Genomic DNA, 12,335 nt, shown 5'->3' with positions numbered 1-12,335 from the left:
TGCTGAATCAGGAACTCAGTGGCAGCCAGGAGTTGAGTATTGGTGCTTCTGACAGCCCCACCAAAATTTGTAGCTGATGCCACAGTATGTGGCATCCATAATCTGACAGAGATAAATGATGGCTCAGTACGTTTATACTGTACTTATTACAGCAGTGCCCCCAGCAATGTTGTTAGAAAGCCTTATTAATTTTTTTATTATGGAAAGAATACTCAACTGTGTTTATGTTTTCATTTGCATGATTTCTCATGTGTCTGAGAATAATGGCAGTAGCAAGTGACACAACTGTGATTAATTTTACTAGATCTTTGCTGGAATGAACAAGCTGCAGAATTCCATGTTTGTGTAAAAGTCAGTGTAAAGTTTGTTAAAATATAAAAAATAAACCAAAGCAGGATTACACTCTAATTCTACTTGTAACAGAAAACCTACAACAGGCATCAACAGTAAAGGCTTTAAACTTGATATGAGTGTTATCCTTACCAAAACTACTAGCTAGCATGTTTCTCTTGGTCTTTTTTGATTTTTAAGATGTTTAAAGCATATTTTGCTTAACTCTTAAAGCACTGAAATGGCTTTCACTTGTACTCTTTTGTTTGCCAGCCATGGGAAAACAAATAAAATCTCAAGATATTTGAGATAAATAAAATCATACCTACTCCTTTTTGTCTTCTGTCTTCTTCTATCCCTCCAGTCTTCTGGAAATCTCGAGCCACTCCCAGTCTCACTGGGATCTCAATTCAAGCTTTTTGGTTAACTTTACACCTCTGTGAGGTTCAGCCTCTGTACAACAGCCCACTTCTGGTGCAATGCTGACTTAGCTCTGTTTTTCTTCTTACCTTCTCATACGTCCTGCCCTCTTTTGGTTGTTCTCAACTTAGAAAAAGAGCAGTTACCTTCAGGAGAAGTAAACATAGTCAAGAACATAGAAGGGAAGAGGTAGACTTTCCTTGCAGAGTAGCAGCTTATCCTAAAAGTCCTAATTTACTTTTTAAATTATTTGAAGTATTTTTAGGTAACTTAATTAAGAACCAAGCTGGGCAAAGAGGATGCATATTGCTATCTTTGTCTTATCAATTTCTGAAGAATTTGGCCAAGTTCAGTAAACTGTAGTAAAACTCAATCCTCCAATTTAGGTTACTAGCTTAGTATCTGCTTGAGTGAAATTGTAAGTGCCTGGCTCAGGAAAGTGAGCTAATCCACTTACAATACAATATACAATTAATGGCGAGACAGATCTGCCGGTAAAGACCTGCAGAGGAAGTTGATGGCATGGTCTGGCTTTGGCATCTTCCCCTGTGTTGAATTTGGTACCTCCGGGAGTTTTGAATGCTCTCTTAAATTGCATAAAGCCACAGGAAAAGTTAGAACCTTCTGTTTATTCATGGCCTCTTCTAAGGACAAACATGTAACAAGCTAAAGATAGTCATAGCAGTACATGATGCATATGTTAAAGCCAAGAGTGTAAGGGTCAGGAAAGCAAAAAGAGGAAGCTTGTGATTTGGGCATGCAGTTGCATGGAAAGAAAGCCCTTTTGATCGAAGCCCTCCTCCATCTGCATATTGTATTAGATCACCAGTGGGTAAGAACAAAACTAATATGGCTACAGGATGTGGAAGCCTTCCGCATCCTCACTAGTAGGCCCAAAAATAAGCAGTCCTTTGCCTTTCCCCTCACTAACTCATGACTCATCTGGGTGCCTCCAGAAGGTGGATAATCCATGCAGAACAACTCTCCAACAGTTCGTGCAGCAAGAATAGAGCACAAGACCCAGATCTTTCTGTTTCCAGTTTAAGCAGAGGACATCTGGTGCCAGTAGGCCTGAACTGCAGTAGCGGTGTAAGTGATACATAAGTGCCAACCCTTGCGACAGATATCTTTCCAATGGAGATAGTATGGGCCAGCGACAGTTGCCACTAGGCAGCTAGAATGTGACCAACGTATTTTGTAGAGTAGGAGAGCTTAGTAGTGCAAATATGGGACATTGTACCTGGGGTCTCAAGGGTGAGAACGTGATTTGAAGCACACTGAATATACTAGTAGAGAGGTAATCTTTCAAACAAGCTGGGAAGGTATCTACAGGGTTAGGCAGTCCTAAAAACTAGGTGTACATAACCATAGCCTGAGAATAAGATTGGGTTTTGGCACCAAAGTTTGGATGTAGGCACACTGAACCTCACAGTAGATTTCCGATACTTGTGAACATACTTTTCTTTGTTTCATTATTCTTCTGCACTTTCAGGTGCGCAGTTCTAGCATCCAGGTTTCATGTTGATCTGTTTAGGCTTTGAATGCCATACTTGTGGGCTGTTTGAGGCACAATTTTATTTTGAGGGATTCCCTAGGTTGTCATCGGTCAAGACGTTTAGAGAGGAAAAAGCTGCTACCAAGATGAGAGTAAACTAACACAGTTGTTACAATGCCCAATAATGCTGTATCCTGAAAAAGAATGAGGACAAAATATGAGGAAATTCATTAAATCAATTGAAAGGATACAAAAATGAAGACAATTAAATGATGCAGAAACTTTGCATATACTGTTATCTTTCATTCCTTTCCCTGTGCCAATGCTTTTTTCCCAAAACGCCTAATCCTCTCCTCCTCCTTAATCTTCCTCAAGGCTCCCTTTGACACTTCAAGAGGACAGTTTATGGTCACACAGTGAGTCTGTAACAGAACTTGGAACAATAATCTGGCATCCTACCACCAAGCTACAGTGAAAAGCTACTAGATCGTGCTATTTCTTGATACTACTAGTATTGTTTTATTACATACCTTCTCAGTAACAGAGCTGTATAAAATACTGAACACTGATTCTTTTCCTGAGAAAAGGAATTTTCTGTTAGACATTTTTCTGGGAAAAGTTTCCTTTTTTGGATGGCTGCACTTGATAATAGTAGTCCAGGCCTTTCAGAGAAACATTTTCAATAATTAAACATTATACTTAAATTAGAAGACTTTATTAAGTAGGAAGATGGGTCATTACTTGAAGAAATGCTTTTAATCGAAGATACAACATTCCTCAGAAACTTGTTCAACATTGCAGAGAGATTATTTGAGTATAAGCTTTGAATTTGATTTACACAATTAAAAATTGCAAAAATAATCTTCCATTGGATCTGAAGAGGAATTATAAACTGTACGCAATTAGATGTATGTGACATTATTCAGTTTCAGTGGCTATGAAACTGTGAATTTGAAGTAATAGAGAATTGTTTAGTAAGTTTCCAAATTCCCTTCGCTGCTAAAGCTTGCTCAGAATAAGAATATAGTTTTCCATCATTAAATTAGATTGAATATATGTTTCTTCTTACTTGTGATAGTGATTTAACTGTGATTTAACTACATTAAAGATGTGATTTTGAAAAAGGGGATAGTTTTCTGTATACAATTATTTATAAAAGTGAGCACTGTCTGATAATTATTTTTATTTTTACAATAAAACCTAAGACTGCATTTGCTATCAAATTGTTTTGCACAATGTAATTAAAAAGCTTAATATTTTGGCAGCATGGGACACGAGATAACTGAGTCTACATCCATAACTGTAACAAATATACATTATAAGAGATATATATCCCTCATCAAGGCAAGGTCATTTTTATGGGAATGACTTTTCTTGAGTTAACACATAGTTACTGCCTTTTTAAGAAACAATTTAGAAAAGGGCAATTTAGCCAGCTCGGTAGGTGATATTCACAAAAAAAAGCATAGTTTATAAGAATTAGTCATTTGGATGTGAGAGGTTGCTCATGTCCCCTTCTGTCAGCATTCAGTTCCATGTTTGAACATATGAATTAACAAAGGGTGGAAGTTCAGAGCGGGGACATGTAAATTCAAAGGGGAGTATTTACACAGTAACTGTTTTTAAAATAAAACTTTTTAGTAAGAGCATTGCGTCTTTAGAAAATTGGACTGTTGTTCCAAGTTTTATAGTTTTACAAGATATATCTGACTTTTATATTAGCTGTCTGTACAAAAATAATTTGGAAGAAAGAATAAAATCATGAAATCACTACTGGTAAGTGCTCTTTTTTTTTTTTGGACTAACACACTCTTCCAGTGCCGGGCAGTGAAGATAAACTTTGTCTCTGATACTGTTTTTATTACAGTTTTGGATAACAGATTTATTTTCAATGACCTATCAAAATTAACAGGCTCCTTACTGTTCACAGTTTATCAGGATGCCCCAGAGCTACTTCAGCAATGAAGAAAGCAAAGCTGTCTGGAGAACAAATGCTAACAATAAAGCAGCGGGCCAGTAATGGTAAATTTTTAAACATTACCTTTTTAAATATTACTTCTTTGTAAGCTAAAGTTGTCATTAGTCTACAGGCTTTTTTTCCTATGTATGTAAATCTTTTTTGTATAAATAGTGAATTCACTGTCAGTAGAATTGAAACTGGGTTTTGTGCTGTGGAAATCTGAGCCAGCAGTGGAGTGGTCAGGCTGGTCTGAGTTATGTCTACATAAATCTAAAACACTAAAATATTTTGAAGTAGAATATACCATTATAATTTTCTGGTTCATATCTCATTCACCAAGGTGGATAGTTGGTCTTATATTGTTGCAGAATTCAGAAGAGAAAAAAAAATTTATTTCCAGAGCTGGTGAGTCCTCATGAGCTCCCTTGAACTCATTTGGAGCTGTGGCTCTGTAACCTCTGGCAGATGTAGATGGCTGTGTGCCATTTAATCTCCAATAATCTGCAGTTCTTCCTGGGAGCCCTGAGTTGCAGGGAAGATGATGAAAGTACCTTGGATGAAAGTCAGGATAGTACCCTGATAGTTGAAGTGCAATTAAAGCAAAATGTAAGTGCTTCAGTTCAAATAGGTAATGCACAAAAGGCTTGTCTGGGAGGTGCCTAAGTCCTGAGTTTTCTTGGAAAACTTTATGTAGTCACTTAGTCTGTGACTGTGCATGCCTAAAGATACTGCCCTCTTAACTATTGGTGTTGACTGTGTTTGAGAGCCACAAAGCATTTATAGAAAATGCTATATTTATATTCTATTTATAGAAAATGCTTTGTTCAACACAGTGCAGGAGCCATTGCAACCCACGTTGCCAGCACAGCTAGAGAAAGTCTTGGTTGCTTTTGTTCAGTAGCTGGTAACCAGGGAGTGGAAGATCTGGATGTAATTTTCTCTAAAACCTGGGAAGTATTGAAAACTTCATCTGCCATGCAGAACAAGACAGTGGGAACACCAGTTTCACTAGCTTTAGGAGTTCAGACTTTGACTTGAGAGAAAAAAGATCTGGCTCTTCCTAGGACTATTTTATGCTTTGTTATAGTAATTAAAAGGATAAATAAATAAAACCTTTACAGTTTATTCCTGTCTGAATCCTTAAAGATGCAGGTATCTTTAAAATTCTGTTCTCTAAATGTTTATGCCATGAAAACTCAGAAATCACTTCCATTTTGCAAATTATCCTATATATCATTATTTAATAACACCCTTCTGAACCCTGAAATTATTAAAGCAACAGCAGAATCACAATATAAACCAGTGCATCAACAACATTTCACTGTATTGGGAAAAAAAATCTTCTGAATTAGTTACAAATGATTTTGACAATGCTGTAATATGAAGAGATTAGCATGTTAAGATACTTTCTTTTCCTTCAGAAGATCTGTAAGTGGACACAGTCTTTCAAATAAGTTTCATATGACAGTGGAAAATTTGTTGCTGCAGGTGCACTTCTTATAATACAAAGTTAAATCAGTACATATAAAGAAAAAGGTGTGTCTTATTGATCCTCTAGGCATTTTCAACACTCTCGCTGGAAAATTACTGCAATTTTTAAAAGAAAAGTAGTGGAAAATACATTGTTTTAACTTTAGAAGAAAAGTTTGAAGAACCTTCCTTTTTGTTTTTTACTCTAGTACTTTTACTTGAAATAAATTTATTTTCAAATATGGAAATAATTAATTCACTGAACTCTGATTTAAAGCTTAGTTATTTTAACACCCCTTTTATTTTTATATAACGCAGGTATAGAAAATGATGAAGAAATTAAACAGTTAGATGAAGAAATCAAAGAACTAAATGAATCCAACTCCCAGATGGAAGCTGATATGATTAAACTCCGCACTCAGGTAACAGTTTTATGAAGCCCTAAATTCAGCTGCTTTTTCTACATGACTGATTAAAGGAAATATAGGAAATATATAGTTCTCTTTTATGTTTCTTACATATTAAGATTTCTATCTGTGATTTGCCATTTATAAAATCAGAAAACAATATCCATTATGCAATCTCCACATCAGTTACCAGCATTAAAAAAAAAAAAGGCTCAGCAAAATGTATTCTTCAAATAACAGCAAAAGCATGACCTCTCATGGTCAGCTTTGTATTTCGCCTTGATATGGCTATGCCTTTCTAATAGCAGTTAAAATATCGGGTGAGGTCACGGTCATTAACGTAAGTTACAAGGTGAAGGAGTCCAGATAAACAGTGTGGCTTTTGCCAGGTGTGTGTTACAGAGAGGGAGGTGAACACCTATTACACTTCACTAAGTGAAGTTCATCATGCGGTACACTAAGTGCAGCCCTTGGCAGCAGTAATGGTCCCACAGATCCAGCTTAATTCCTTTTAGGTTTCACATAAATCTGTTGGAAAAAAAAAGGAAAAACTAACATTAGACTATTATTTAAAAATTAATTTTTCACCAGTCCTAAAGCCTGATGGAAAAGGCAAAGGAAGGAAATTAATTGAATTCTTTCCCTGGCGTTTTCCGGTGTCCAGCATAGCTTCTGGTGCTTTTTTCTTCACACAATTTGAGCACAGACACCAACAGTGAGATTTAACCACAGTTCTCACCATTTATCAGCCTTTAGTCCCAGAGTCATAATCATCCAATTGATCTTGATGGAAACAAAGTAAACCATTCCTTGTTACTTCTTTGTCTGCTGCTTGTAGGGAAGAGCACCATGTCCATTCTCCTCCTCCTCCTCGTCCTCCTCTTGTATACTCATAAATAGAAGGCAGGATCTGCCTCTTCATCTTGCTTTTTCTTTGACTGCTAAACCTTAGCCAAATTGATATTGAAACCTCAATTCTATTTTATGCCAGTGTTCAGGGTTCTGTTGTCATTATTTGGCCTTTATAGGATTTGACATATTTTACACAGATTTCTGATGTGACCAGATGTAACTGTAGGATAGTGAGGACAAAATCTGCAAGAACGTAGAACAAGAAGAATAATCAATAGCAGGAAAATTATATGTATTTATGTTGGAGGAATTTGGTCCTAAGTTTTGAATCTGGCAACTTGCAGTCTGCCTTATGTTTTCTTTTGCTTAATACAACGCTGTGGGTGCTAGTCACATACAGACTGATTTAGCTGAGATTTTAAAAAATGTGAAGCACCCTGTTATGCGTACATTAGGTAAATGCTCCAGTTGTCACTAACTTTCTGCATTTTTAATTTTATTTTTGGCCAGATGAGTTAAAAAAAAAAAGCCATGATAACACTATCACAAGCATAAAACATGCATTGAGTTTCAAAGATTTAGCTAGGAATTTCACACCAAGTTTTGTTCTGAAGTGAATACAGAAGCCATACTTCAGTGGTCTCAGTTCCAGCCTTCATATCTCAGACTAGTACCATGGCATATTCTTAGAAATCAGATTAGGCACTACCTGGGACCACTCCCTATTCTTGGTAAAAAATACTCAACTGATGATTTTGCCATCAAGTTGAAAGGAAGCTTTTCACACCTTGGTGCAGCAGATTTAGAAAAAGGGTAGAATGACTGGTAATGGCACATACTGCCATTAAAATAATTAATAGGATTCTAGGAAATAGAGCTACAAGAGACCTTGAAACGTTATTTTGTGCACCAGTCTTCTTCCCTTCCTACTTCCCAGCTCTTCCTAAGCCAATCCTGACAGATGCTTGTCTAACCTGTTCTTTACTTCCTACACTAGAGATTCCACAGTCTCTGGGCAGCCTGGTCTAATACCTACCTGTTCCTCCCCAACTAGCTACTGATGCCTAGCAGAAAATCCCAGCTGCGTCAAACTTCACAAAAATTCGGAGGCCTCAGTTTTGAATTCACACACTTTCCTGAAGATAAGCAATTTACATTTCCAACATGTAGAGAGTCATTATCAATCTATTAAAGGGATCAGAGTCAACCGTCCCCTTTATTTGCAACAGTAAATTTATATTGAACATAACAAAATGTTTGCTGATAAACCTTTAGAAAATCAGTGTGCAACCTAGATTTCAATAAGACTTCATAGATGAGGAATACACAATGGGAAAACAGTGGAAGTTCTGTGAATAGCAGATATTAATCTATTAATAGATTAATCTATTAATTAATCTAATAGCAGAATCTGAAGTAGCATCAGTCTTGTTTGATATGGATTTGCATCCCATATGATTGTAAGTGCCAGCGAAAGTTTTTCCTACAACCAGAACTTCCCTTCCATGTAGAAAGTTTTATATTAATAAAGTCATGCTGCAGCCTTTTTCTTAGTTCGGGCATTCGTAACTGCTTTACTCAGCTGCCTTTTCGCATAAGACTTGGAAGAAAGTATTTTTAATCTAAGATCTTCTAGTAAATTTGTCCGAATTTAACATGCAGGTCCAGAAATATGAGAGGGTCAGAAACACATAAAGGTGAGAGGGGGGAAGAAAAATTTGCAAATAACTGTGTGTCTTATACAAGCAACGGGGTATCCTGTTTTTAGAATAGATACAAGTGAACCTTCATTAGTTTTAGGGTAAAAAGTAGGGAGGGAAATTTCAGCCTTTAAGCAAGCGAATACAATAATTAAGTATGCCAGTTATCTGAAGTTACTTCCAGATGAGTACTAAATGAAATTGCGAGATATGCTGATCAGCTGCCACTGTATTTGCAGATAGTCAGCATCTCGCATGAAAAAAGAAAAAAGATCTACTCAAGTAGCAGTGCTCAACTAGCTAGAAAATCTATAAAATGTCAGCACCTACTTAAGTTAGTGTGAGGCAGCAGCAGTATGCCATACTGAACTGGGCCTTCATTGACATCAGACTCTTCACTTTGGACTGTAATGAAAAAAACCTAGTTTTTAGGGTAAATATTGGAGTATGACTGACTCTAACAAGCACCTATAAAAGATGTTTTGCATTTGCATACGGCATTGCTCTCTGACATAAACAAGCTGAAAGCAAAACAAGAGAGGAGGATGTGTTTCCAGTTTCAAAGCTGAAGAAAGATTTTGCCTTCTATAATATGTTGTAGAAATAGCTCAAAATCAATTAATTGTGACAAAACCAAACCCCTGCAATACTGACAGCTTGGATTAACTGCTATCTAAACACCTGTAGTCAAAGTAAGAGATACGTGAAGATCGTTTTATGTAGCCACATCATTTGTCAAAGTTACTTCTATCAACTAGTGGGCTGTATTTCCATAAGCAGACTGAAACTTTAGGTCCAGAATAAAACATGAGGCATCTAACAAACTGATTGTGCCAACAATTTCCTAAAATTTACTCACCCATGGTTAAGTTAATATTCACTTAAAAACCTTTTCCCCTTCTGCCTGCTACTACCGCACAAACCTCCAGCCTTCCCATCAGCATTTAAATCATATCAATTCTTCCCACTGTTCACTGTCTATGCCAATGTACGAATGGATAAAGCTCATTTTGAGAATTCAAAACCTTGTGTTCTTTGGCATTTTTTTCCACTTCTCTGGCATCTTTTTTCACCCTCTTGTCAATGAATATTTTAACCTACACACACACAAAAGCACACTGTACACTTTGTAATAGTTGTTAACGGTTGTCATCCAATGTGGAAAGTAAGGACAGGTCTACAGAGGAAAGCGTAGACAGGTACGAGTGAGCTCTGCATGTGCTCTCGACGAGTTGGACATAAGCCAGTGCTCATCTGAAATCCTTATAGCTTCATTAGCACAGAGCTCTGTACAAGCTTGTGTAAGTTGCCTCTCAGCAATGCTTTCTAGCTCAAGCACAGCACCATGCAAGGTCGGAGCTGACTTGTGTCTGGTCACCTGGGAACACAGGCGGAGCATACTCTCAGCTGTCTTCACCTGTACATGTAGTCATGCCCCAGGGACCCAGTCTCCTGGCTATGTGCAACTTTTCTGCAGTTCCTTCAGTTTTGCATGTCATTGTATTTATTAGAAAACTTTCCAAAATTGTACATGCATTGCAATAACATGCAATTGTTCAGCTTTCAAAAGCAGCCCTGTGAATTTGCATAGAATCAAATTGTACTTACAAAGAGCTAAACACTGGCAGCAAGGAGCTGTGCATGCTTAACTGACTATATATATATATATATATTGCAGAAAATATAAAACATGCATGACTTACTGCAGAATGTTCCTACAGTAGGCTCCTAGGAGTACAAGTGTTTAACCACATGGGTGAACTTGCAGAACTAAGGTCCTTGTTAATACCTTTCGACTCAAGAAGAAAAACTCTAAAGCAGTGGAATCAAATCCAAGTTCATTCATTATTACCAATATTAAAAAGACAAGCTGTTGAAGTCATACAACATGCAGTAGGAATAAGAAACCCATAACAATGATAAGAATTGCAGACTCAAGCAAAACCTTTTTAAGCGTGAATGAATAGACCTTTTTTTCCTTTCCCTGGTATTTCTGTTATCACTCCCTTCAAAGAGCACATGCTTTATAACAGCTTGCCTTATATTACATTGTACACAATTTGTCCATTTTAGATTACCACAATGGAGAGCAACCTGAAGACGATAGAAGAGGAGAACAAAGTAATTGAACAGCAAAATGAGTCTCTTCTTCATGAATTGGCCAATTTAAGCCAGTCTTTAATTCATAGTCTAGCTAATATCCAGCTGCCACATATGGTAAGTGATTGAGAGCACAAGTTAAGGAATTTGGCGATCTTCAGTTCACTTCATACAATAGATGTCTTTTTTTATGTTTATGTTTCATCAACCAGTTGGATATTTGTGGTAACAACACTGAAACCATAAAGATACATTTAACTGCTAACAAAGACATGGAGGGCCTGTTCCAGAGTATCCTGTAAAATTAAGTAAGAACTAAATAGGCATTTTAAATATTATAAAAAATGGTGGCAATATGCCTTGATAATATGTTATGCTTAAATGAATATACGATTAAGAAAATAAAAGTTGTATATGAACTACTATTTAATATCTCGTAGGAACCAATCAATGAACAAAATTTTGATGCTTACGTGACCACTTTGACGGACATGTATACAAATCAAGATCGTTATCAGAGTCCAGAAAATAAAGCCCTACTGGAAAATATAAAGCAGGCTGTGAGAGGAATTCAGGTCTGAACAGCTGCTATAGTGGTGAAAGTCTTGCTTAAAAAAAGGATGCCTCTTGTTTTTTGCTGCTGTAATTTACCAGAAAGTGTTATATATTTATTTCTGTTTGAAACAGTGTTATGCTTACAAGACTTCATAATGATTTTATGTCTTGCTTTAAAGATAGTAACTGCAGAATAGTTTTTTGAATACATTCACATTTTGTACGTTTTCATATAAGCTGACATAGTGTGATATGCCATGTAATGTTTATAGCTGCTAATGTATGCACATTTTTGGGGTATATATATTTCTGAAGAGGTAAGCTGATCAAAATAAATAGAGTGTAAATTCTTTTTAATGCTTTAGTGATTAAATGTTTTAGTATTTTGAACTGAAATGGACAAAAAAAAAACAGCTTTGAATGACAATGTTGCAGTCTGCAGCCACTTTTTAAACACTATCATTTTGCCTCATGTTGGAGGATTTTATGGGATTTAAGAAATACATTTTGTGTGCATATTGTTTCATAGCAAGAATTGGTTGCAAAAATGCTTTATTTTTGAACAATGCTTGAAAATATTATGTGACTTTTGTTTTTGGAGGATGGTGTGTGGTGGGGGCAATAAAATGAGGTTTTTTGAATTCCAAGAAAATGGCATGGATTAGATGTAAGATACAAAATGGGTAATTTATTGTAAGACAACATCAAGCCATGGAAACTTGACAGAAGATTCAAAGCAGCTTAAACAGCACTTTTTAATTAACTTCTAAGCATTACATGGTATGAATATGGGAACTTCCATTATGAAAAGAACTATATCAGAGGTGGACAACGTGAAGATTTCAGCTTTTGTTTTCAAATAAACTTTGGAGCCAACATTCTCTTATCTCTGCTGGACTGCTAGTGCCCCTCTGAACTATCTGTTATAGCAATGTAGTTCATCTTTCAGAAATTCTGTGTTTTCAATTCAAGATGGAGGACAATATTTTTAAATTAATATTGCCTTTTCACATCTTTAATTTTGGGATAAACACAAGCGATCTGTG

At 36.3% G+C, this 12,335-nt stretch overlaps 1 protein-coding gene across 2 annotated transcripts in view; it reads left to right on the top strand.

Annotated features, from left to right (window-relative positions):
• MYT1L (myelin transcription factor 1-like) overlaps positions 1 to 12,335 on the top strand; it is a 309,228-nt gene that overhangs the window by 295,265 nt on the left and 1,628 nt on the right. For both annotated transcript variants that reach the window (XM_009329297.1, XM_009329298.1), the window contains 4 exons: positions 4,176 to 4,267; positions 5,994 to 6,097; positions 10,708 to 10,851; positions 11,175 to 12,335. The exon at positions 11,175 to 12,335 is cut by the window's right edge and continues 1,628 nt beyond it. In XM_009329297.1, the coding sequence (XP_009327572.1) occupies positions 4,176 to 4,267; positions 5,994 to 6,097; positions 10,708 to 10,851; positions 11,175 to 11,315 (481 nt within the window). In that variant the 3' untranslated portion in view covers positions 11,316 to 12,335. The remainder of the gene's footprint in view (positions 1 to 4,175; positions 4,268 to 5,993; positions 6,098 to 10,707; positions 10,852 to 11,174) is intronic.

Source organism: Pygoscelis adeliae, unplaced genomic scaffold, assembly GCF_000699105.1.
Source record: "Pygoscelis adeliae isolate BGI_AS28 unplaced genomic scaffold, ASM69910v1 Scaffold17, whole genome shotgun sequence".
Taxonomy (NCBI): domain Eukaryota; kingdom Metazoa; phylum Chordata; class Aves; order Sphenisciformes; family Spheniscidae; genus Pygoscelis; species Pygoscelis adeliae.
The sequence above is the reverse complement of the archived record's forward strand: the minus strand, read 5'-3'. Positions and strand labels throughout refer to the sequence as shown.